At 45.3% G+C, this 25,301-nt stretch overlaps 1 protein-coding gene across 1 annotated transcript; it reads left to right on the top strand.

Annotated features, from left to right (window-relative positions):
• Positions 1-1,138: 1,138 nt before the first annotated feature.
• Positions 1,139-23,817, top strand: LOC148507979 (uncharacterized). The gene is made up of 8 exons (XM_088445056.1): positions 1,139-1,204; positions 6,644-6,823; positions 9,923-10,030; positions 11,254-11,445; positions 12,358-12,516; positions 19,552-19,740; positions 20,628-20,709; positions 20,801-23,817. The coding sequence occupies exons 1-8, from the start codon at positions 1,139-1,141 to the stop codon at positions 22,684-22,686; spliced, it is 2,862 nt and encodes a 953-aa protein (XP_088301182.1). The 3' UTR covers positions 22,687-23,817.
• The last annotated feature ends 1,484 nt before the right edge of the window (positions 23,818-25,301 follow it).

The raw sequence follows: 25,301 nt of genomic DNA, 5'->3' as shown, positions 1-25,301 counted from the left end.
CCGCTTTCAAAAACCTTCGTTTAGACCCTGTCACCATGCAATGACATCCTCCCAATCTGATTGGCAGTTTTTACCAATGAAATTGTTGCTTTTACGTTTATATGATATTGAGGTGCTTCATCTTTTTTTTTTTTCATGGGACAGCATTTGAACTTGGAATACTGTTTTGTTACATAGTATAATAGTATACAGCGCCGTCCGCTATGCACAAGTCCTACTTGTATAAAATATAACAACTTTCCATCTGCGTTTCTATATGAATTTCCCCTAAGTACAGATAATAGCGATCTAAATATCGCACAACAGGTCATTAAAATGATCAATTGTTTAACTATTTATACTACGCTTTACTGGGGCACCACATATAATAAATGCATGTTGAAAGCTAAGTGCCAGTAAAATAAACATGTTTTTGTATTTTTTTTTTTATTCCCTATTTATAATTTGATATATAGGTTTATAGACACTGGAAAAAAAAACTAATTTCTACGCCCACCATGAGCTCCCGTAATGGTAAGTGTTTGGCAATTAGCTGGCACAGTATGCTGAGCAGTGCCTGGGCGCATCGGCACTTGTCACTCTCCTCTGTGATGGCCTACCCAACTTTTTACACCAGTATGGAGCTCTGGTTTTTAAAACAGTTGGAAGCGGACGTACAGTGGAACCCAAGAGCTCCATCGGTCATTACTTCCCCCTTTACACAATCACTTAAAACTGATCTGCAACGCTGTCAGTGCTCTGAACGAAAGATCCAGGGGCGTTTTTGGGAGAGGAAGGGGGTCCTTGTGCAGTCTCCGTCCGTGCCGCCTACTTTCTAGTCGACAAGGCATAAAGTAGACTGGCACTGTACCAGAGTCTACTGCACAGGTCTCCGGGAAAATGGCAGAGCAGCCTTTTTTCAAATGCGCATGCGCAAATCACAGGGAAAATGGCCGCTGCGCCTCATTCCCAGTGATTTGTGCAGCACTACAGGATTCCAGAGGGACAAGTATTAAAGAACATGGGCTGGGGGGGGGGGTCTTGTGCGCTCTGCACACCCTGCACCAATTTTAGATACACCACTGGAAAGATCCCAGTGACTCACCTCTTCCGATACCAGTTGGGTCCTTGCAAATCCTGAAACGATCCCAAGGGGGAAATGGATCAAGCCTTGGAGAGAGCTAAAGAGGAGAAGTTGCCGAAAACAACCAATCGGCTTCCAATTGTAATTTCAGAGACTGCTAGATAAGTGACAGAAGCTGATTGGTTGCTTTGGGCAACTTCACTCTATCTCCAAGGCTTGATCCATTTCCCCTCCAAGACTTCCAGAAAGAAGCGTGCTGGATCAATTTATTTAAAATTTAGTCTCGTTATGACCCTTCATCAGGGACCCCTTACCATTACCTGGTGTCGGGAAATGAACCGCCTTATTAGCCACTTCAGAAATAGAGTGGTTGCCTAAAACTGGTCAACGCCATAAATCACCGTATGAAGATTATGGGCCTGATTCAAGGTGCATGATAACTGCGCGCTATGCCGATATTTACGCATTTGGCCGATATTGAAAGTACTTTGTGTGCATCCGAGTCACCCGGCGCACCTGTCCTGATGGTTACTCATAACGAATTTGGACGGAAGAGCCGCTGATTTTAATGGGCGCTCCTGGGAGGTAACAGGGCAGGTTAGACAGATGCGGGCGTGTCGCTGACAGCGAGTGAGTCTAAAAAGACGCAGTAGCGCTGGCATAGGACGCCATGTTTCGATGGAGAAACGGCACCTGCAATAAGCCTGGTGCAAGTTTCTATGGTACAACCGTTGGTGCACCGATAAAAAAGCACCGAGACGGATTATCCCCACAGCCAGTGAGCGTCTCCGTGGTCGCAGCATTATCCTAAAAACGCGGCTGCGGCAAATGACGCAGACGTGGCCGCGACTGCATGCACCTCTGAATCAGGCCCCATGTGTGGTATAATGCCAATGAAAAGATGCTCTGGACTTATATAAAATATTACTGTATTATATCTTTTACATACAGTGTTATGCTATTTTTTTTGTTATACTTTTTTTTGTGGAAGAATGTTTACATAATAAAAAAAAAAAAGTATTCCACTACAACAAGACTGTCATTAATCTCTATTTAATCCCTAACAGAAATCACTGTAGATTTTTGTCATTTTATTTGGCGTTGTTTTCATATATGTGATAGGCACCATAGATGGTAAGGAGCTTAAGGTAAGAACACATGGACACTAGAAGAACGCTGTGACTGAATCCACCATCCCCATCTCCTGTCTGGTACACCAGTTTCAGACATACGACCCAGGAATTACCGTGCTAGGACCAAGGAATTTCTTCTCTGCAAAATCTCAGGTTTTTGGTCGAGAACTCCTTTCACACTACACCCGAGAGCGTGAAATTCCCGGGTCGATCCCTTTCAGGGACAACTGTGTAAGGTGCAGAGGAACAGCTGGTGAAAGGTGCAGAGGGACAGGTGGGAAAAGTGACAGAGGGACAGGTCACTGAAAATATCTGCCCCTACTCCCTCTGTCTCCCCAGCCAGTGTGAAGGAGCAGGCTGTGAAGTCTCCCTGTACCTGTAGTTTCCCTTTCCCCTGTGACAGAGCAGCTCCGTGCAGCAGTGAGAAGCAGGTTCTCACGGGGAGGCTGTAATCTCTCCCTCTCCGTCTACCCGGTGACAGCTGGCACAATTCCCCCGCTGCTGCTGAGTACAAGGGGACGCTGCTGTCAGTGCTGACGCCGGGTTTCCAGCTGCTGCCGGCGGTGATTATGGGGGCGCTGTTACCGGCGGTGGCTGCAGGAGGAGGACCCGCTGCTCCCGGCAGTGATTACAGGGATGGAGGGTGATTATATGAGCCGCAGGTGCCGACTCCCGGTTGGCCCAGTCTGGGCCAATGGGAAGCTTCTAGGTGCAGCCCGGGTTGCACCATTCAGACTTGAGCAGGGTTGTCTTCCCGGGACTTAAGTCCCGGGAAATATCCTGGTCAACTGTAGGGGCGGTAACCTGGTAACGTGTTCCCGGGTTGTTGCCTTTCAGACATACACGAAACCGGGAATTTGCCCGAGGTAGGCCAAAAACCCGGGAATCTCAGTATGTCTGAAAGGGGTATAAGAGGAGAGGGCTGATCTCAAGAATGTAACTGCACATAACTATACTAAGTACTTGTTTATTGGCACAGTAAAGTCTAGTCCTGGTTGGTTGGCTCAGCGCAGTCTACCTCCTCTCCAACCTGCTCACATCAGCCACTAGTATAGGTTCAGTATTTTAAGTGGTTATTTTTCTAAGGTAGTGAAACCAACATTATAATTGTAATTTGCCTTGCTGTTTATGCACTTATTTTGGAATTAGATTTGTGGGAATACTTACTAAAGGTGGATTCTGATCGATTTAAAATCACTGAAAATCTATCAACATCGATGTTGTGTTTCTGGGGCTAAATCACACATTTACTGATACTTAAAAAAAACAAATATAAAAAAGCCTGTTAATAAATCTGCGATTTAACGCCGGAGAGACAATATCGATTTTCATAAATAAGTCGATTAAAATCGACCTTTAGTAAATATACCTCTTGGTGTCTTTTGTAATCTGTTTTTCAGCTTCAACCTTTGCTAACCTGATTTTCATCTATTTTACATACCTACTTTTTCAGTCGTGAAAATGAAATTCTCTTTTTGACCCTCTTATTATCTACAATAATTTTAACCACACTGGTTGCCTTTTTGTTCTTAGATATTCTGTTACTGTACAACAGTACTCATTTTATATAATCACTTAATGCACCTATCCTATACATTATATATTATATCTATTCTACTAGATAGTACCAAGTCCAGCACAGCATTTCTTTTAGTTGGGTCTTCTATTACTTTTTAAATATTGTTTATTTTTGGAATAGGATATTACCTCTACATAACCCCTCCCCTTTTCCTATCTTTTCTATACATGTTATACTCTTATAAACTGACTGCCCAGTCATGGCTTTCATCCAGCAAAGTCTCACTTATTCCCACTACACCATCATTCATTCTATTGCTCCGATTTTGTTGGGGGCGATTCAATTGTTTTTTTAAGGTGTGATAATTAATGAACGCCCAGTGTTGCAATGTTCTGGGCGCTCATTAATTATCGCCCTGTTTGCCCCGGGTTTAGCCGTGTAAAACAGCTAAACTCGTCTAAAGCCCCCAACCAGGGGGTTTCCCACACATTTCTGCTCGCACCCTCTTGAGCTATCGCGCCCTGACGGAGCAACAATTGAATTGTTCCATCGGGCGTCTTAGAAAAAAAGCCGCCGGCCAAACAATTGAATTCCCCTCCCCTCCTAGATGCAGCTTCTGTTAGCCTCGAGGTACCGATCTGCAGCTGTGCGCATTACCGGTTATTACCGTAGGAAAACTTTGCTTGATTTTGCTCGCAACTCTACGGGACCCAAGCAGAAACAAGCAAGGTTTTCTTGCCATATATCTGATACATTTCATATTTTTACTGACCCTTAATTTGACGTACTTTCTTATCACCCTTCTGCCTGAATTTCTTCTTTTTTAATGTCATATAATACTACCTTGGAGGTCCTCGCTGTAAGGAATTAGCGGTGATTGCCGTGAGGTGCTGGGCTTCCAAATGTTTCTCCGGGACCTTGCAACCACTAACACAGCAGATTTTCCCTTGCATCCCATAGAGGTGCGCAAGAAAATCTATGGTGTTTGGTTACCATAATGAGCAGTGATGTGTGCGGGTGCTCGCTGCTGATATATGGCCCTTAATTTACACACTAATCACCGGAATTTGGTCACAGCCTGGGATTCGGTCGCGATGGTTGTTTTTATGGTCAGGCTGCGGTAACTGAAGCTTACCGCAGTTTGGCCAGGTTCTGGCAGCTGCGAGGCCAGGAAGTCTGCGTCCACTGACGCAGACCCTGGCCTCGTCCCTCCCAGGAAAACAGATGACACGCCCCTATTTCCGGGAACGGTGACATTGATTATTTTGACCTCTACACCACTCTTTATACTGTGACCAGATACCTACCTCCTAATCTCCAATGTCCCCACCCCCTGCTACACTGACCGAAACCTGGGCCTGCTCAGTGAGCAGCGACATCCTTCATCCCAGTATTTACATGTGTAGTTATTCCAGAAGATGGACACTAGGGGGTACATTTACTAAAGTGAGAGTTTTTAGAAGTGAGTTTTAGAAGAGATGTTGCCCATAACAACCACTCAGATTCTAGCTATTATCTTCTAGAATTGTGCTAGTTAAATGTTAAGTAGAATCTGATTGGTTGCTATGGGCAACATCTCTTCTAAAACTCACTTCTAAAAACTCTCACTTTAGTAAATTTACCCCTAGGTGGCACTGCCAATCAAGGAACACATACTCACTGCAGTTTACTTGAGACTATTAGCTAGAAGAACCAAATAATAGAAAATTACTATAGTATTAATAGTACTAACATACAACATGCCAATACAAAATAATATTTGAAATATATATATATTTTTTTAATAAATGTTATACAATTGTCCTTGAAGATGTACAAACACTGATTACTTTGGAAGCATATTATAAGGTTATTATCTTTTATCCATAATATGGCAGCATATTACATAACGCTATATATTGAGGAGATCATGATATAAATAATATATAGAAATGAAACAGAAGTTAAGCTGGCCCGGTCCAAATGAGCTGGCAATAAATGTATCCTTGTGTGTATATTTGCATTATATTTATTGAATTAAAGGATTTCAGTCCAAGGTCTTGACCAAGGTCCTGCAATAGGAGCGAATCGTTGGATTTTTATTCCTGCTATTATTATTTTGACAAATCTGGTGAGTGCACCCCTCATTTGTTCTACACTCTGGATGTGGGATCTAAACCTCAGCTGGACCACAGAACCCTAATAGCCATTATTATGATGGAATCAGTGGAATTACAGCTGGAGGGGGGCTTGAAATGACTGTGGGGGTGATTCAGCAGAGGATAGATATGCTATCCCAGCTGCTAACATGGTAGCAGCTGCAATAGCATTACTATAGTAAGCGTCACGCCTCCTGCATGCATTACTGATCCGGGTTGAGTCCTTGGACGCAGCAACGGTTCTTCTGCATGTCCATCAACAGGCTAAGTGACCCATGGGGTCATGCAAGCCGGCCGCCGAAGATGCACAAAAGAGGCCTGGCAATCTCCGTTAGCCGACGGGGGACCTTGCGTCTCCACTCCCCCCTCCCAACAGCAGCGAAACGCCTCCGTTTTAGGAAACTGAGCCCATCGCTGCCCCCCTCCCAGAAATGGCAGCAGACTGTCAATCTTCTGCCGGGCTGCGTGCGGGATCGCAGGCCCGTGCTGCATACGAGTAGTATGGGTCAGGCGCATGCGCAGCTTCCTGATAATCAGAAATCTGCCATCTGTAGTGCACACTAAATCACCCCCTGTGTTAGCTGGAGAGCCACAGTTCTGCAGACACCAGACCCCTAATATCTATTACTAGGAGATGGGAAACTTACTCACTGAGCCACCCGAGCAATACAATGGCTGCTATACATAAGGCAATGACCCGCACACAACCTTACAGACAGATAGAACAGAGCAGATGATCAGTGATGATGATGACTTATTGCTGCTGCTTAGTTTCACGTCCGGGTTTTAGGCTCCCTCTAGTGTCCAGCAGCTCACATCCGCCCTTTGGAACGCACAGCCCGGAAGTGACAGTGGGGCAGTGTTCGGATTGGGTGAGGGCAGAGATCATGTGACGCGTTCAGCGAAGTGGGTCCCCCGAGCGGCTTCCGGTCTCTCCGCCCGAGAGGGAGAGACGGTGCTGCAGCTGCAGGTGAGTGCCGAGGGTGTGGAGCCCATTAATATTTATTAGCAATAATGAATATTCAGAGCGGTGAGAGGGACTGTGGGAAGGGTCTGTAGCCCAGTCATACTTCTTCATTAACTTCCATCTGGATCTGTGGTCTCTAGGCTCCATTCATGTGGTCTTCCCTTATCCTGTATACAGTGTACTCCTCTAGTCACCCCCTCTCATATACACCAGAGGCTATAATATCCATTCAGCCCCGTAACATGGCTCCATTACGCCCTGCACCGCTGCCGCCTACTCCCTCCTGAATGCATGCCATCATAAAGGCTGCACCTCAGGAGTTGCGTTGGCAGGAGCGCCATGACCGGTGCAGCGCACACTGGCTGGAGCGCCTACCAGCTGTACAGGCTGCAGGGTGCTTGGCCGGAGCGTCTGAAGGATGCTCCAGCCGGCACTGCAGCACCGATACTGGCTGCAGGATCCGACTTGCCTACATTCTCGGAATGGCCGGAAGGCTCCGAAAACCGTTTGGTACTCCCGACCACCTGAGAAAGCGAGCAAGTCTTCTGAAACCCCCTCGGACCGCCCGCACCCCATCCTCTACCAGCTCATTCCACCCACCCCCGCGTGCAGCCACCCACTACAGAGGACAAGTGGACTGTCTGGGTTGTAGCCCCTTCCCCTGCTATACAATGCCGGTTTTCTTGGCACTTGATAGCGAGGGGGGGCAGGGCCACAATGATGCGACCGTGCCGCCACACAACCTGCACAGCTTATATTTCCTGCCGTCACGCACCCTTTGTGCGCAAAGTTGGTAAGTACCTGCAGGATGCTGTTCCAAGCACACTGCTAGCCAGATGTAGGGCCCAAGGGGTTGCGATGGTGTGTATCCCAGTAAGAAAGCTGCATAGTAGTGTGTATATTATGGTATCTCCAGCTATAAGCGACAAGCTCTTATTTTTTTTCCTTCAAAGGTAATTGGGCTAACTGCTAAAATTTCCATATGTATGGTTTGTGTACTATTTCTGCTGTTAAGTCAATGGTGTGTCCACACTATAAAGCCAACTTTAAAAATTCAGGGCGCTCCAGTCAGGGCTGCACTTGTCACTGCTGCCGACCCTCTGAGCGTCATAATGACGGGCGGGCACAGGGCGCATTTGAGCCCTGTGTCGGCGCTGGCTGTATGATCCAGTCGTATAGCAATGTTGGCCTGGGGTCAGCAGGATGTGTGAGTGAAGAAATAGAAAATATGTAAAGTTATCTGTGGACTGTGTAGAGGGGTGTAATTGGGTAGGACAACTTATGGAGGTTATATGGGTGGTACTGGAATGTGATAAGCTTGCCTGAAGCGGTGAGTTTTCAGGGTATGCTTAAAGGTTTGGTGACTAGAGGAAAGTCTTGTTGTGCGCGGGAGGGCGTTCCACAGAGTGGGTGCAGTCGGAAAAAAGTCCTGTTACCATGAACAGGGAGCAGGTAATGCGTGTGGATGAGAGAGACAGATCTTGTGCACAGCGTAGAGGTCGAGCTGGGAAACATGTTTCCATATTCTATAAGCAGGAGTTGTCTATACCATTCTTAGACTTTATATATTTTTCAGAGACAGGACATCATTTTATTCCAATTCATTAATTTAATCACCTTTATATACAATATATTGCCATGTGGTGATTGTATACATATACAGAAAGAAGATTATTTCATATCCAATTCATTTATTCGTACATACAGGGATGATTTTATATCCAACTTTTAGCATCATATAGATAGGAGTTGGATTTATATCCCATCATTCACTTTCATGCACAATTTATAGATGTTTCTTTATCCAATTCATTCAATGTAATAGACATTATATGACCGTGATTACACTTTATCATCTTCATTTCTTTTTCCAAACATTACATATAAACGAGAGGTTTCATACTCTTTCACTTTGTTTTCACGTTGTAAAGATAATTTATTTAGTTTAATTTTTTTTTTACCCTCTTACATGATCATATACTGTACGGACTGGGGCTGTCATCCCTTACTGCAAACGCGCATTGAAAAGGGGTGTGATCATGCCTCACAGGGATGTGTTATGAGTCAAAGGCGTGGCCTCGCGCCAATCTCCATCTAAGCCAGGAATGGCCAACCTGTGGCTCCAGCTGTTGTAAAACTACAAGTCCCAGCATGCACTACTTCAGTTTTGCTATTAGGGAATGCTAAAACTGTGGCAGGGCATGGTGGGATGTGTAGTTTCACAACAGCTGGAGAACCACAGGTTGGCCAGGCCTGGTCTAAGCAATCCCGGCCAAGCATAGTGCCGGGAGGTGGAGGTGCTTTACCAGGCCTTCATACAGCCGGATAGGTCCATCTGCATTTGCCAGAGTAGCCAGATGGCCAGTACAGCCGTGAACATGATTAATCCATTGATCCACTGTAATACACATTCTGGAGACAAGAAATTATGAATAGTTGAGGGAATAAACTGAGAACAGAGAAGAAGGAACAGAATGGGTGAAAGCACAAGCTGAAGTTAGGGAGGAAAGAGCAGAATGGTTGAGGTCACAAGCTGAGATCAGGATAAAGGAGCAGAATGGTTGTGAGGGCACAAGCTGACATTAGGGACGAAGAAACAGAATGGTTGTGGTCGTGATCCAAGATCAGGGATGAAGAAGAAGAATGGTTGAGGTCATGAGCTGAGATCTCCCCGTGCACCCCGATACTTACCATTCGGGATGCCGACGGTTGGGATACTGGTGCCGGGATCCCGACCTGTCGGGATTTCGGCACCAGTATTTAGACCGTTGGCATCCCGCACCCCGGGATGCCGACTACATCCCATATATAATAGGTGATCGTATCCCACTTATATACACTCATACACATTATGTAAACAGGAAATTATTTTTTAGGTCAATAACTTTCATAGAATCATCACTCTAATGTGTATGAGTGTGTCTGGTTAAGATATAAGGTCGTTGCTTTTCTGTATAATATGTGTGTGTCTCATTTACTTTTATACACAAATTATAGACAATAAATTATATATACAGTGTAATCACTTTTATGCATGCTATATAGACATAAGATGATTGTGTAGCATTTATTAACTTCTTTCATTTATTCTCTTTCTCGCAGAGAAAGTGCTCTGTATGGAACAGACTGGGGATGGAGAAGATCGAAAGTCACATGACTGAAAGCATAAGAAATTTCACCCTGGAGATTATCTACCTGCTGATTGGAGAGGTGAGGGTGCCTGGGAGTGTCACAGTGACATCACTCTTTTTGCTGTGATATCACTATTATCTCTACTACTAGCACAGGGACCTGACTGGGGGAGGTGAGGGAGTCTGGGAGTGTCACAGTGACATCACTATTATCCCTATTACTAACACAGGGACCTGACTGGGGAGGTGAGTGAGTCTGGGAGTGTCACAGTGACCTCACTCTTATCTCTATTACTAACACAGGGACCTGACTGGGGGAGGTGAGGGAGTCTGGGAGTGTCACAGTGACATCACTATTATCCCTATTACTAACACAGGGACCTGACTGGGGAGGTGAGGGAGTCTGGGAGTGTCACAGTGACATCACTCTTATCTCTATTACTAACACAGGGAACTGACTGGGGGAGGTGAGGGAGTCTGGGAGTGTCACAGTGACCTCACTCTTATCTCTATTACTAACACAGGGACCTGACTGGGGAGGGGAGGGAGTCTGGGAGTGTCACAGTGACATCACTATTATCCCTATTACTAACACAGGGACCTGACTGGGGAGGGGAGGGAGTCTAGGAGTGTCACAGTGACATCACTATTATCTCTATTACTAACACAGGGACCTGACTGGGGAGGTGAGGGAGTCTGGGAGTGTCACAGTGACATTTATTTTTTATTTATTCATTACCAGTTATTTATATAGCGCACACATATTCCGCAACACTTTACAGAGACTTATTAGCCATGCACATCAGTTCCTGCCCCAGTGGAGCTTACAATCTATGTTCCCTATCCCATGCTCACACACACGCATACACACTAGGTTTAATTTTATTGGGAGCCAATTAACCTGCCAGTATATTTTTGGAGTGCGTAGGAAACCCACGCAAGCACAGGGAGAATATACAAACGCCACACAGTTAGGGCCGTAGTGGGAATCGAACCCACAACCTCATTGCTGTGAGGCAGTAATGCTAACCATTACACCATCTGTGCTGCCCTGGGTGACATCACTCTTATCTCTATTACTAACACAGAGACCTGACTGGGGAGGTGAGGGAGTCTGTGAGTGTCACAGTGACATCACTCTTATCTCTATTACTAACACAGGGACCTGACTGGGGAGGTGAAGGATTTTGGCAGCTTGACCGCTACTTCATTTTTATCCCTATTAGTAAAATAGCAAGTTGACTGGAGAAGAGATCTGTAAATTATTTAGTGATATTTATTAGGGTCTTTGTGAATACACAGGATTACACAGTAGTGAAGAAGACATCTGGTGAGCGTGTAATACCTAGGAGCCATCCCCGTGTGTCAGGAGGGGTGAGCAGGACCCAGAGCCCCATCACGGTGCCTCCACCTCACTCACTGATACATGAGAGAGACAGTGACCAGAAGATCCTGGAACTCACCCACACGATCACTCAGCTGCTGACTGGAGAGGTGACTGCTGGGAATGGGACATTATACAGTAACACCAGGGGCTGTGTCTGGGCGATGACTGGAGAGGTGACTGCTGGGAATGGGACATTATACAGTAACACCAGGGGCTGTGTCTGGGCGATGACTGGAGAGGTGACTGCTGGGAATGGGACATTATACAGTAACACCAGGGGCTGTGTCTGGGCGATGACTGGAGAGGTGACTGCTGGGAATGGGACATTATACAGTAACACCAGGGGCTGTGTCTGGGCGATGACTGGAGAGGTGACTGCTGGGAATGGGACATTATACAGTAACACCAGGGGCTGTGTCTGGGCGATGACTGGAGAGGTGACTGCTGGGAATGGGGCATTATACAGTAACACCAGGGGATGTGTCTGGGCGATGACTGGAGAGGTGACTGCTGGGAATGGGACATTATACAGTAACACCAGGGGATGTGTCTGGGCGATGACTGGAGAGGTGACTGCTGGGAATGGGACATTATACAGTAACACCAGGGGATGTGTCTGGGCGATGACTGGAGAGGTGACTGCTGGGAATGGGACATTATACAGTAACACCAGGGGATGTGTCTGGGCGATGACTGGAGAGGTGACTGCTGGGAATGGGACATTATACAGTAACACCAGGGGATGTGTCTGGGCGATGACTGGAGAGGTGACTGCTGGGAATGGGACATTATACAGTAACACCAGGGCATGTGTCTGGGCGATGACTGGAGAGGTGACTGCTGGGAATGGGACATTATACAGTAACACCAGGGGATGTGTCTGGGCGATGACTGGAGAGGTGACTGCTGGGAATGGGACATTATACAGTAACACCAGGGGATGTGTCTGGGTGATGACTGTATTATTGTGTGTGTCAGGTTCCTATAAGGTGTGAGTCACTGTCTATTTCTCCATGTAGGAGTTTCAGCATCTCAAAAGACACAAGAATCTATGCAAAGACACAACAATGGACAATCACCAGAGCTTCAGTTCTTTGAAACTAAAAAAGGATAGGAATCAGATGGCCGAGAGTCTATTGAATATCACACTGGAGATCATCTACCTGCTGACTGGAGAGGTGAGGGAGTCTGAGAGTGTCACAGTGACATTTATTTTTATTTATTTATTACCAGTTATTTATATAGCGCACACATATTCCGCAGTACTTCACAGAGACTTATTGGCCATGCACATCAGTTCCTGCCCCAGTGGAGCTTACAATCTATGTTCCCTATCCCATGCTCACACACACACTAGGTTTAATTTTATTGGGAGCCAATTAATCTACCAGTATATTTTTGGAGTGCGTAGGAAACCTACGTAAGCACAGGGAGAGTATACAAACGCCACACAGCTAGGGCCGTAGTGGGAATCGAACCCACAACCTCATTGCTGTGAGGCAGTAATGCTAAGCATTACACCATCTGTCCTGCCCTGGGTGACATCACTGTTATCTCTATTACTAACACAGGGACCTGACTGGGGAGGTGAGGGAGTCTGGGAGTGTAACAGTGACATCACTATTATCTCTATTACTAACACAGGAACCTGACTGGGGAGGTGAGGGAGTCTGAGAGCGTCACAGTGACATCACTATTTTCTTCTTCAAGGTCCATAGGGATATCATGAGTAATGTGGTTGGAGAGATCCAAGTACCAAACAGTTAAAGCTTTAAGCTCCCAGGATGTCTCGGGTCCTCCTCCATATATACCCACAGGCTTTCAGTTGTTAGTTTGGTGCAGCAGGATCAACACGCACCTTTGTAACAGGGGACTGCTCAGGCAGTCCTAAGCATTTATTTTATGTTTTATTTTTTATGTTTTGGGGTTGGCAGTACTGAGCGTCGGAAGACGCGTGTACTGCAGCACCAGTAATAAGGCTGGTGATTTCGGCGGGTATCGGCTGAGCTTGCTAACAGCGATGCTGGGACTCGGACTGCAATCCGACGCCCGGAGAGGTCAGGTAAGGCGATTCCTCGCTTACGGGGAATGGCGCACAGCAGTCCTTGCTTCTGGTGCAGGAGACGCACCGGAAGCCGCTGCAGTCAGGGCCCGGAGCATCTGTGTCCTCACTAGACCACTGGGGCCTTATCGTCTCACGCTGGGGATCGGCAGCAGACATTTTTGCTGCCACGAGGCCGGTTAATGCAATTTAGGGGAGGAAGGTGCTTCCCCGGCAGCTCCTCCCCCTACCCAGACGCAGTCCCTTCAAAGGTTTTCGCTCGTCTTGGTCGCTGCTCCTACCCACCTTGTGAATATGAGATGCTCACAGTCCACTATCGGTGCGCTGCTGTAGCTGTTGGTCTCAGGTGGTTTTTGGGTCAGTCCCCCCCTCTCCCATGGGCCAGGTATAGTGCTCTATATCCTACCAAGCATCATGTTTTGAGTAGTTGATTCAGAGCCCAGTGCAGCTAAATTGCATATGCATTGTATGTGACTGTTTGCTAGCTACTGTGTTAATACTGCCTTTTTTTTTTTGACTGTCAGTAATAACTACCACTGTTTTTCTCCTCATCCCTCTGTTGCAAGTGTGTGGGGTTTTTATTTATACTTCACATTTATTTGTTTTCTGTGAAGGTTGTCACATTACATTGCATTTTTAACTTTATAAATGATGTGTCAAAATGTAAAGGGAATCAGATAGGAAAATTGAAACATGTCTTAAGGCAATATTTTCATCATCGGGAGCTGTTACCCGTCCAGCTATGGCTGGACTTGGCAGCCAAAGCTGTTGAAGCTTGGACGGGTGCATTGGAAGACTCTACCAGATGCTACCAGAGAACAGATGATATATATCTCCCACATACGGCAAGCTGCCTCCTATTTGGGAGGCGCTGTAGTAGATGCTGGAATTTTAGCTTCTAAAGCATCAGCAGCTTCAGTAGTGGCGTGCAGGGTTCTTTGGTTAAGATCATGAAAAACTGATACAGGATCAAAGAAGGCTCTGGAAACCTTACCTTTCTATGGAAATATACTTTTTGGAGCAGAATTAGATTAGGTAATAGCTACTATGGCGGTTTCAAAGTCTGCAGGTCTGCCATCTACGGTTACAATAAAATCTAGGTAGTTTCCTTTTGGGTCCTTTCGTCGTCAGGGAGAAGCAAAGGAACAATCTTCCTCCAAGCCATCTAGTTTTCGTAGGACATCCAGGCGACAAACTAAGAGGCCTGTGTCGGCCAGACGTCCAGCTTCTAAGCCGGATGACAAACCCTCGGCTTGATGGGACGGGCTTCCTACTGGGGGATCCCAGAGTGGGAGGCCGACTTCTTCAGTTTGCGGACTACTGGCATCTAACAACAACAGATGCCTGGGTCCGAGAAGTGGTCTCTCGGGTATGCCATCACTTTCCGGAGGCATCCTCCCCAGAAGCTTTGTTTGCACGTATCCTCCATCAGGTGCGGTCAAGTCCTTAGCCATTCACTCCCTGCTGTAGGCAGGGGTAATAATCCCGGTTTCTGTGTTGCAACAAGGAAGGGGTTATTATTCCAATCTATTTTTGGTTCAGAAACCAAATGGGTCTCATCGCCCTATTCTAAATCTAAAAACCCTCGACAGGTTTATCCATGTACCAAAGTTCCATAGGGAAACTCTCCGGTCAATTATTATGGCAATGGAGCCTGGGGATTTTATGGTTTCCCTGGACATTCAGGATGTGTATCTGCATGTTCCTATTATGCCATACCACCAACAATTTGTACGGTTTGCTGTCCTACAACAACATTACCAATTACAGGCACTGCCCTTTGTCCTATCAACGGCCCCCCGGGTATTTACCAAGATAATAGGGCGTCAGGACTGCCATCTCAGGCATCAGGGAATCAGAATACTACCATATCTGGACGATCTTCTGATATTGGCGCAAACTCCAGTTGTTTTACAACACCATCTTCAACTGAACATAACCTGCCTACAAAAGCACGGCTGGATCATCAATTGGAAGAAATCCTCTCTTTCTCCTACACAGCAGATGATCCATCTGGGAGTACTTCTGGATTCACAGGTACAAAGGGTGTTTCTACCAGAGGACAAGATTGTGGCCTTATCATTGCGAGTACGCAAACTGCTACGCAAGCGAAGGGTATCCATTCTATCAGCTATGTAGGTCCTGGGATCAATAGTATCTAACTTCGACATGGTGGGGTATGCTCAGTTTCATTCCAGGCCTCTGCAAAGATTGATTCTCTACAGGTATCAGCTAATAAGGTCCCAGAGGATCCTTCTCACTCCAAGGTTCGTCTCTCCATCCTGTGGTGGCTGAAAAAGGATCATCTGAACAAATGGCGCCCATTCTGGATTCCAAATTGGGTGCTTCTTACCATGGACGCCAGTCTTCACGGATGGGGAGCAGTGACAGGTCATCACACCTTTCAGAGAAGATGGACAAATCAGGAGGGTCATCTGCCAATAAACATTCTGGAACTACCAGTAGTATACAAAGCACTTATCATGGCCCAGGACCTGCTACAAGGCAAGCCAGTCCATATCCAGTCCGACAATGTGACTACAGTGGCCTATCGCAATCATCAGGGAGGCACGCAAAGTCATGCAGCCAAGAATGAAGTGACAAAGATTCTGATTTGGGCAGAAAGTCATTTTCCGGCCATCTCGGCAATATTCATACCGGGAGTCCTCAATTGGGAAGCAGATTTCCTAAGTTGTCAGAACATACACGCCGGAGAGTGGTCTATCCACCCGGGAGTGTTTCAGCTCTTGGTGAACAAATGGGGTCTACCAGACATAGACCCCATAGCATCACGTCACAACCACAAGGTCCCCAGGTACGGGTCGGTCCAGGTCCAGGACCCATCAGCTGCATTCGTGGATGCACTGCCAATAAGATGGGACTTCAAGCTGGAGTATTTCTTTCCTCCAATTTCCCTTCTCCCAAGAGTCCTCAGGAAATTCAAGCAGGAAGGCGGAACAGTAATACTAGTTGCTCCGGCTTGGCCCAGACGTCATTGGTTCACCGACATGCAGAATCTATCCATAGACAGTCCGTATCCTCTTCTATGGCAGGATCCGGGATCCGGATTTACCTTGTCTGGCTTTGGCAACGTGGCTCTTAAATCTTCCATCTTAAGAGCCAAAGGTTTCTCCAGCTCTGTGATTCAAACGATGCTTAGAGCATGGAAGCCTGCCTTTGTATCTATTACAGGGTTTGGCATTCTTATGGTCAATGGTGTCCCACAGAAAGTATGACCCTAAGGTGTTTAGCGATTCCCGGGTGCTGGCTTTTCTCCAGGCTTGGTCTCCGCCTGGCCACTTTGAGAGTGCAGGTTTCTGCATTGTCAGTCTGGTTCCAGAGGAAGATTCCTTTATTACCAGATGTTAGAATTTTTTTTCAGGGAGTTCTGCTAATTCAGCCTCCTTTTGTCCCACCGGTAGCACTGTGGGATCTGCCTTTGGTTCTTAAGGGGCTACAAGCCTGTGGACTCTGTAGACTTGAAATGGTTGACAGTGAAGACACTTTTTCTCCTGGTGCTCTCTTCTGCAAGCAGAGTCTCTGATTCGGCAGCGCTTTCTTGTCGCTCCCATTTTTGAGTTTTCACCAGGATAGAGCTGTTCTTCGTACAAGGGAGGGTTACCTTCCTAAGGTAGTGTCCCGTTTTCATGAGGCTTGTTTACAAAAAGCTCCCAGTGCTTTAGAGCGAAACTAGTTAGAGGAAAAAAATCAGCGCCGGTCTGCCAATCCTTCAACCTATCTGAGGTTGAGATATCCATCGGAGACCACAACAGTGTTCCCAGCATCATCCACTTGCTGCCTTATAGCCGCACAGAGACTGTACAGCTGCTTGCAGACCAAACAGGGTCCGCTCTCCTGTTAGAGACTGTGTCACATCCGGCTCCGAGGAATCCTCTACTGAGGGGCTGAAAGCTGAGGTCCCGGGTTGAGGGAAGAATCGGAGGCGAGGGGCCTGAATGTAAGTTCTCCTCATCCACAAATATCGGATGTTGTCGAGACCTGACCAAAGGCGCGGGGTCTAACCTGCCAGGAGGTGTTCATTAGTGACCCATCCAAGCGGGATATGGGTTTAGCTGCTCCCGGCAAGCAGGTCGCGGCCCTTTGGTCAGGTATCCGATACGAGTGGGAAATGGAGAGAGGTTACACCGCTACGGCCCAGAGGAAGTACTTTAGAGATTTACTAGTACAGATTCTATATCTACAGGTACAGAGTTGGCACAATGGGAATTGCTTCCTGAATTGGTACAAAGAAAGACAGGAGGACAGGTCCATGGAGGAGTAGGATGCTCTGCTGGCACAGGAGGAGGATGGTGATTGCACTTGAATAGACAAGCACTGAATGCGCAGAGTGTGGATCCTGGCGCACCGTTGGAACAGAAGGTTGACTCAGGGATTGTTTTAGGATGGATGCGCACTAAGTACACGATGTGCGAATCCAGATGCACCGCTGGTATAGGAGGATGACAAAGTGGTTGTACTTGGTTGGTGCGAATTGAGACACACCGGAGGATGACACAGTGCTTGTACTCGGTAGATGTGAACTGAGTGCGAATGGAGACACACCGGAGGGTGATAGAAGTTGGAGAAGACTCGATAGCAAGGAACAGGAACCTGAAACAAAGTGACGGCAAGCATACACCAGTAGTAAGGACGTTGTACAGGCAACTTCCTGGTGTCCAGAGCCCAGTTATATACCCTATGGTAGCAGTTCATAGAAGGACAGCGTCAGCTGACCGAGACCACGCTACCATTGGCTGAAGGAACAGACAGGTGAGAGACTATCATAACGGCGCCCATGACGGCAACCTCGGTAACCAAGACACAGAGCCACACATGGAAGTCCTAGAGCACCTAAAGCAAAATCCTCAGCGCATCACACAAAATCGGGTGAGGCAAAATCATCAGCACGTCACCTGTTGCCGCACCTGACGTCTGACCGCACGAGTAGTCGGGAAGCCGGTGCTGGGGTGAGTAACGGCTGATCCTAGGCCGAACCCTGACAGACTGCAGACAGGGGAGAGGTGTGCCGGGAGCGGCAGCCGAACTATATATAGAATCCGTGAAACCTGCCCTGCAGGCGATCCAACAGCACGGCTACTTATTTGTATTCGAATTATTTGTATAAAAATTTACTTTCCATATTTCTTCATATACACATACATGGAGGTTTTTGGACTTGGCAGTTTATTATAAAGTTCATCTTAATACAAATTGCTGTTATTTCAAGCAAGTGGAGGAGCTCTGTTTACTATCTCCACCTGTATGGGAGTACAGGTGGGACTATTTATATCCACCTGATTTAGAAGGAGACTGCTTTTGATACCAGTTGGTGATTTTGTGACAAATATTTAATAGTTATACCATCTGGAATTTATTTTAGCATAGATCCATGATCATAACTTAATTTAATTATGTCATTTTGTCTGTATTTTTTATATATGAACAACATGTTGTTTAATTGTATGTATGTTTTGTGGCCACTAAATAAGAAGGGAATATAAATAAAAAATCCTCTTCTCAATATACATTTTTTTATTTTTGGGATAAGATGTTTTATTCACATATCAATCCCTATCACAGATGAAAATAGTGCGGTCTCTCAAAAACAAAAATGATACTTGAAATGTAAGCACTTATTTGTCTGGTTACGTACGAACCAGACAGCAATCTTTGTCCTTTCTTATAGAACACAATTTTTCTGTCAAAACTTACTTTTGAATCAGCTTGTGGAATATAAGCATCTTACTGTATCATAAAATACACCATTTTATATCCATATGAGAAATAGGCACAAAGTTCCCGTTGTTGTGCAAATTATCCAACAGAGACATTGAAGAATGTTGAATGATCAGAGGTTCCATTATTAAAAGCAAAGTACAGATGCATTCATCAGTGAGCACTCTGGCAAAGATGCCCAATGCCATAACTCCCTTGAGCCTAATTAATCTAGGGCTATATACAATTTATAAGAGAAATTACACTCCTACTCACCTTTTTGTTTTCTTTTTTAAAAACGTAATAAGAAGGCCTGTGTCCTATTAACAATTACATTACATCTTTTTGTGTAACTTAATTACATTTTACATTCATAGATTTTATTTTTCTAATAATGACATATTGGTATTTTTTTTTTTTTTTTTCCAAATTACAGTATCTTATGGTTGTGAAGACGTCCAGTGAGCATGTCACTCTCAGTGACAGTCATCATGTATCGGAAGTACTAGGCAGAACCCAGAGCCCCATCCCGGTGCCTCCACCTCACTCACTGATACATGATAGAGACAATGACCAGAAGATCCTGGAACTCACCAATAAGATCATTCAGCTGCTGACTGGAGAGGTGACTGCTGGGAATGGGACATTATACAGTAACACCAGGGGCTGTGTCTGGGTGGTGATTGGAGAGGTGTCTGCTGGGATTGGGGCATTATACAGTAACACCAGGGGCTGTGTCTGGGTGATGACTGGAGAGGTGACTGCTGGGAATGGGACATTATACAGTAACACCAGGGGATGTGTCTGGGTGATGACTGGAGAGGTGACTGCTGGGAATGGGACATTATACAGTATCACCAGGGGATGTGTCTGGGTGATGACTGGAGAGGTGACTGCTGGGGATGGGACATTATACAGTAACACTAGGGGATGTGTCTGGGTGATGACTGGAGAGGTGACTGCTGGGAATGGGACATTATACAGTAACACCAGGGGCTGTGTCTGGGTGATGACTGGAGAGGTGACTGCTGGGAATGGGACATTATACAGTAACACCAGGGGATGTGTCTGGGTGATGACTGGAGAGGTGACTGCTGGGAATGGGGCATTATACAGTAACACTGGAGGATGTGTCTGGGTGATGACTGGAGAGGTGACTGCTGGGAATGGGACATTATACAGTAACACCAGGGGATGTGTCTGGGTGATGACTGGAGAGGTGACTGCTGGGAATGGGACATTATACAGTAACACCAGGGGATGTGTCTGGGTGATGACTGGAGAGGTGATTGCTGGGAATGGGACATTATACAGTAACACCAGGGGATGTGTCTGGGTGATGACTGGAGAGGTGACTGCTGGGAATGGGACATTACACGGTAACACCAGGGGCTGTGTCTGGGTGATGACTGGAGAGGTGACTGCTGGGAATGGGACAGTATACAGTAACACCAGGGGTGATGACTGCATCATTGTGTGTGTCAGGTTTCTATAACTATCTGTTTCTTGTAGCAGGATTGGGAGCATTTAGACGGAAACAAGGTTCTTTGCAAAGACCCAATTACGGAGAATCACCAGACTCTCACATCACTAGGTAAGAAATATGTTCACTACTATAAATACCAGACCAAGTGAGGATATACTAATGTTTTGAATATCTGACCACAATGCATTATTTCCAACAGATTTACCAAAGGCCGCACCACCTGAATATCCGTCCACTGATATTAAGAAGGAATCGGTCGTGTGTGAGACAAGAAACCTCACCGACACTTATTCACCCACAGATCAAACACAGTGCAGGTCCTCTCATATTAAGGAGGAACCAGTTTCATGTGTTGGAGTAAATCTCACAGACACTGACATGTATACACCCACAGATCATACACAGTATACATCTACTCATATTAAGGAGGAACCAGTCTCATGTGATGTAGAAAATCTCACCAATACAGACATTGATGCATTCACAGAACTGCAGCAGTCTGATTATTTGGACATAAAAATTAAGGAGGAATCGGACTCAAACGTGGAAGGAAGCCTCACTGATACAGACCTTGATAGTCATTCGGAAGAGCTTCAGTCAGATTATTTACATATTAAAGTAAAGGAGGAATCTGAATCGGACGAGGAAGGCGATCTCACTGATACAGACATCGATACTCCCCTAGAACAGTCACAATCAGATTCTGTAACTATCAAAATCAAGGAGGAATCCGATTCAGGTGAAGATAATCTCACAAACCCTGATCATACCCAGTATTCATCTGCAGAGACCGAGAAGGAATCGTCCTCTTGTGACAAATCGTTTTCTTGCCCCGATTGCGGAAAGTTGTTTAAATCCAAGCCAAATCTTGCCCAGCATCAGAAGATCCACCGGGGGGAGAAGCCCTTCAAGTGCTCGGAATGCGGCAAATGTTTTATTACAAAGTCAAATCTGGTTCAGCATCAGAGAACTCACACGGGGGTAAAACCCTACTCTTGCTCTGAATGTGGGAAAAGTTTTATCAGCAAGTCCTACCTTGTGGTGCACCACAGAATCCACACCGGAGAGAAACCCTATTCATGCACAGTGTGTGGGAAGTGTCTTATCAGCATATCCGATCTCGCTAGACACCAGAAAAAGCACACCAGAGAGAAGCAGTTTTCCTGTACCGAGTGCAAGGAAAGTTTTGTGCTGTACTCTGAGCTTTACGCGCACCAGCGCACTCACACAGGGGAGAGGCCGTTTTCTTGTCCTGACTGCGGGAAACGTTTCAAACGCAATTCGCAGCTGAAGAAACACTTGAAAATCCACACGGGGGAGAAGCCATTTTGTTGCTATCAGTGCGGAAAATGTTTTGTTAGCAATTCCGATCTGGTCAGGCACAGGAAGATCCACACCGGCGTCAAACCGTATTCCTGCTCCGAGTGCGGGAAAAGCTTCATCAGCAAATCAAACCTTTTGGTGCACCAGAAGATACACACCGGTGAGAAGCCCTTCCCTTGCCCCGAGTGCGGGAAATGTTTTATCAGTAACTCGGAACTTGTCAAGCATCAGAGAATTCACACAGGGCTGAAGCCGTTCTCTTGCCCGGATTGTGGGAAGTGTTTTACCAGTAACTCCTATGTCGTTATACATCAGAGGATCCACTCTGGAGAAAAACCGTATTCTTGTTCCGAGTGTGGGAAATCGTTTATCACTAACTCGCATCTGGTCGTCCATCAGAGAAACCACACAGGAGAGAAGCCGTACATGTGTTCCGATTGTGGAAAGAGTTTCGTCAGTAAGACGGAACTCGTCAGACATCAGAGGATTCACACTGGAGACAGGCCGTATACTTGCTCCAAGTGTGGGGAATGTTTTAGTAATAACTCCGATCTGGTTTCGCACCAGAGAAGCCATTCGGGCAAGAAACCGTTTTCTTGCTCCGCGTGTGGGAAATGTTTTAATAGTAACTCGCACCTGGTCAGACATCAGAGAATCCACACGGGAGAGAAACCGTTTTCGTGCTCCGACTGTGGGAAAAGTTTTAATAGTAACTCGCATCTTGTTAGACATCAGAAAGTTCATGTAGGAGATAAAGCATAGTCCTTTTTGGAAAGAGCGAACTATTTGGAGAGCTCCTAACTAAGGGCCTTATTCAGAGCCGGCCTTAAACTCAAATTATGACTGCATTTTTTTCACACTGCGCATGAGATTTTGTCTCGAAGCTGACTTGAGACCCGCTGAGACCGGGGCTAGAACGGACGTGGACTCGATGAAATGTTTGTGTCAATGCGACTACAGCGGGCATGCAGTCGCAACGAAAGTTCAGTAAGGGCGTGTTCTGGGTCTGCCGTCAAATATGGCCACCGAAAAGTTGCAAACGCAGCCTCCTGGAGGGGTCTGAGCCGTTTCCGCTTAGACCCTGGCATAAAGTGAAAAAGTAGATAGTGATGACTGCGAATATATTAATGATGACTGCGCCCGATTGGTTGCAACTGAGAAAATCACAGCCCATTAATTCAAATGTAATTAACCATCAGGTACAGTGTTCAAAGCGTTATTTGATGCTGCAAGGAACCCCCGTTTCTCACAAATAAAGACTGATTCGTGCACAGTTGAGGATGGGGAAACAGCGAATACATTTATAAGTGTTGAATATTAAAAAAAACAAAATGAACTCTTGACTCGCGGAGCAATACAGATGCTCCAGCCACTCAGGTACAGTACTTGCTAGCTGCATAGTCCGGCCATTAACGTCAATATATTTCTATTGTGCTGCAATCTTTAGCAAATTACGACTGACTGTAAATAGAGATGCAAATTTTTTTTTCCAAATGGCGATTACGTTTCAAACTGACTCGGAATAAGACCCTGGAGTGAAAGTACACACACTTATTTTTTTAACAAAAGTTGTGCTATCTATATATGTACATATCAACAGATCAAAGCCTTTTTTGCCCTTTAATGTGGTCATATACTTTAATGGCCTGAAGATTTGTTTGTGAAATATCCCTGGATTTAGTTTTTTTTCCCCCAATATAATTTGATTCAATTATTTTACCGTTGATCTCATTTACTTGTGACTAACACAACATACTGTGGAGCCTTCTGGAATAGCCACAGAATATTATTTTCAACCTTTGGTTATTGATTTTTTTTTTTTTTTTTTAAATATCTTTTTATTGAACAGCAATAAAACAATTATACATTGCACAATCCAAGAATTAAAGAAAATAAAATTATCTGATAAGCGACTAGTCTGTTTCTTGGAACAAACAATATACAAACTACTGTTAATCTTTTCAAACTTTCTTGGAAAATAGTACAAATATAGATTGAAATTATGTCAAAGTACAAAGAAACAAAGTACTTGAATATAATATAATGTAGAAAATTACAAATACTGTATAAAAAAATCGATATAGTACACCGTATAGAAGTGCAAGTAAATATACAATCAATGTCACTCAAACTATGCAACTTATAGAGCAGGTATAAGCAGCGATTGAATTTTGAGTTAACCAATTATCACATCAACTTCGGTATATCAGTCAATCGTTGCGTCAATATAATCTACAGCAATGCAGAATTATATTAGAAAAAGGGGGAGAGTTAGAGTAAAGTGATAAAAGAAACAGAAGAAAGAAAGGTGAAATAGAGGGGGAATCACTGACAAAAGGTGAGAGATACCTTGTCTGGGGGGATTCACAGAGAGAGACATATAAATAGCGACAATAGGGGTATTTTAAGTGATATTTCTTAGCATAAACCATTCAGTGTGATCAAAGACTTTCCATATGTTATACTGAATCTGGACCGGTAAACATTGTATGTATGGTTCCCACTTTTTGGAGAAAATCCGTACCCCTCTTTCGATGTTAAAGATAGCCATACGTCTCTCCGCATAAATGACCTCCAGCAGCGCAGTTTTCCATTCCATTATTGGTTGTTGATTTTAATACTCCTCCCTGGTTTATTATACATGAAATAAACATCATAGACTTATATTTCCTGATATATAAAAATACATTGCTCTGTTCAGCCTTCCTGCGCACGATGTTGTTATTTGGGGATGCTTGGGTAGATTGTGTGGCAGCATGATTATATGATTAGGGGAAATAGATTTCACCTTATACCATTTAACAACAGTATAAGTAGGGTAGTGTCTTTGGGTCTGATTCAGAGATTTAAGCAGTGCCGATACATATGCAGATTGAGCGTAGGGTTCCCCCTCTTTTCCAATAACCAGCACGAAGCTTAACCAATCAGGGCCGCTGACACTATATCAGGGGGATACAGAACAAATGAGGTCCCTCCTGCCAAAGGACAACCAGCCCTGGGCTTTGGGTGCGGAGGTAATAGTTAAATAATGTTTTTTACAGGTGGACTACAGGTCCCAGCAAGCCTGCCCCGACATGACGGCACTTGTTGAGCCACAAGTGAGAGTATGCCCAGATATTAAGTGTCAGCTGGCACCTGTAGTCCACCTGTAAAAAAAAAACTATTAAACATGAAATATTTCCTGGATTACCCTCGTACTTGGGGGTACACTGCCGTACCTAAAATAAGCCATGATAAATGCAAATTTTTCACCACCTAAATGGCGAAAACACATAGAACCCTCGATAAGCTCACCTATGTGTTTTTGGGTGAACTATCCTATCATTTCAACTAAAATAATAGGATAGGGTGAAAAAAAAAAAAATGTTCAGGGCTAA

This window comes from Taudactylus pleione, unplaced genomic scaffold, assembly GCF_031769625.1.
Source record: "Taudactylus pleione unplaced genomic scaffold, aTauple2 ptg000377l, whole genome shotgun sequence".
In the NCBI taxonomy this organism is placed as follows: Eukaryota; Metazoa; Chordata; class Amphibia; order Anura; family Myobatrachidae; genus Taudactylus; species Taudactylus pleione.
This window is presented reverse-complemented; position numbering and strand designations above follow the sequence as displayed.

Excerpts from the sequence above, each read along its gene's own strand:
- LOC148507979 (XM_088445056.1), top strand. The coding sequence starts at position 1,139 with ATGGATCAAGCCTTGGAGAGAGCTAAAGAGGAGAAGTTGCCGAAAACA. Across the intron at positions 1,205-6,643 it reads CAACCAATCGGCTTCCAATT|GCTCCCTCTAGTGTCCAGCA; the intron begins GTAATTTCAGAG and ends TCCGGGTTTTAG. Across the intron at positions 11,446-12,357 it reads CTCAGCTGCTGACTGGAGAG|GAGTTTCAGCATCTCAAAAG; the intron begins GTGACTGCTGGG and ends TTCTCCATGTAG.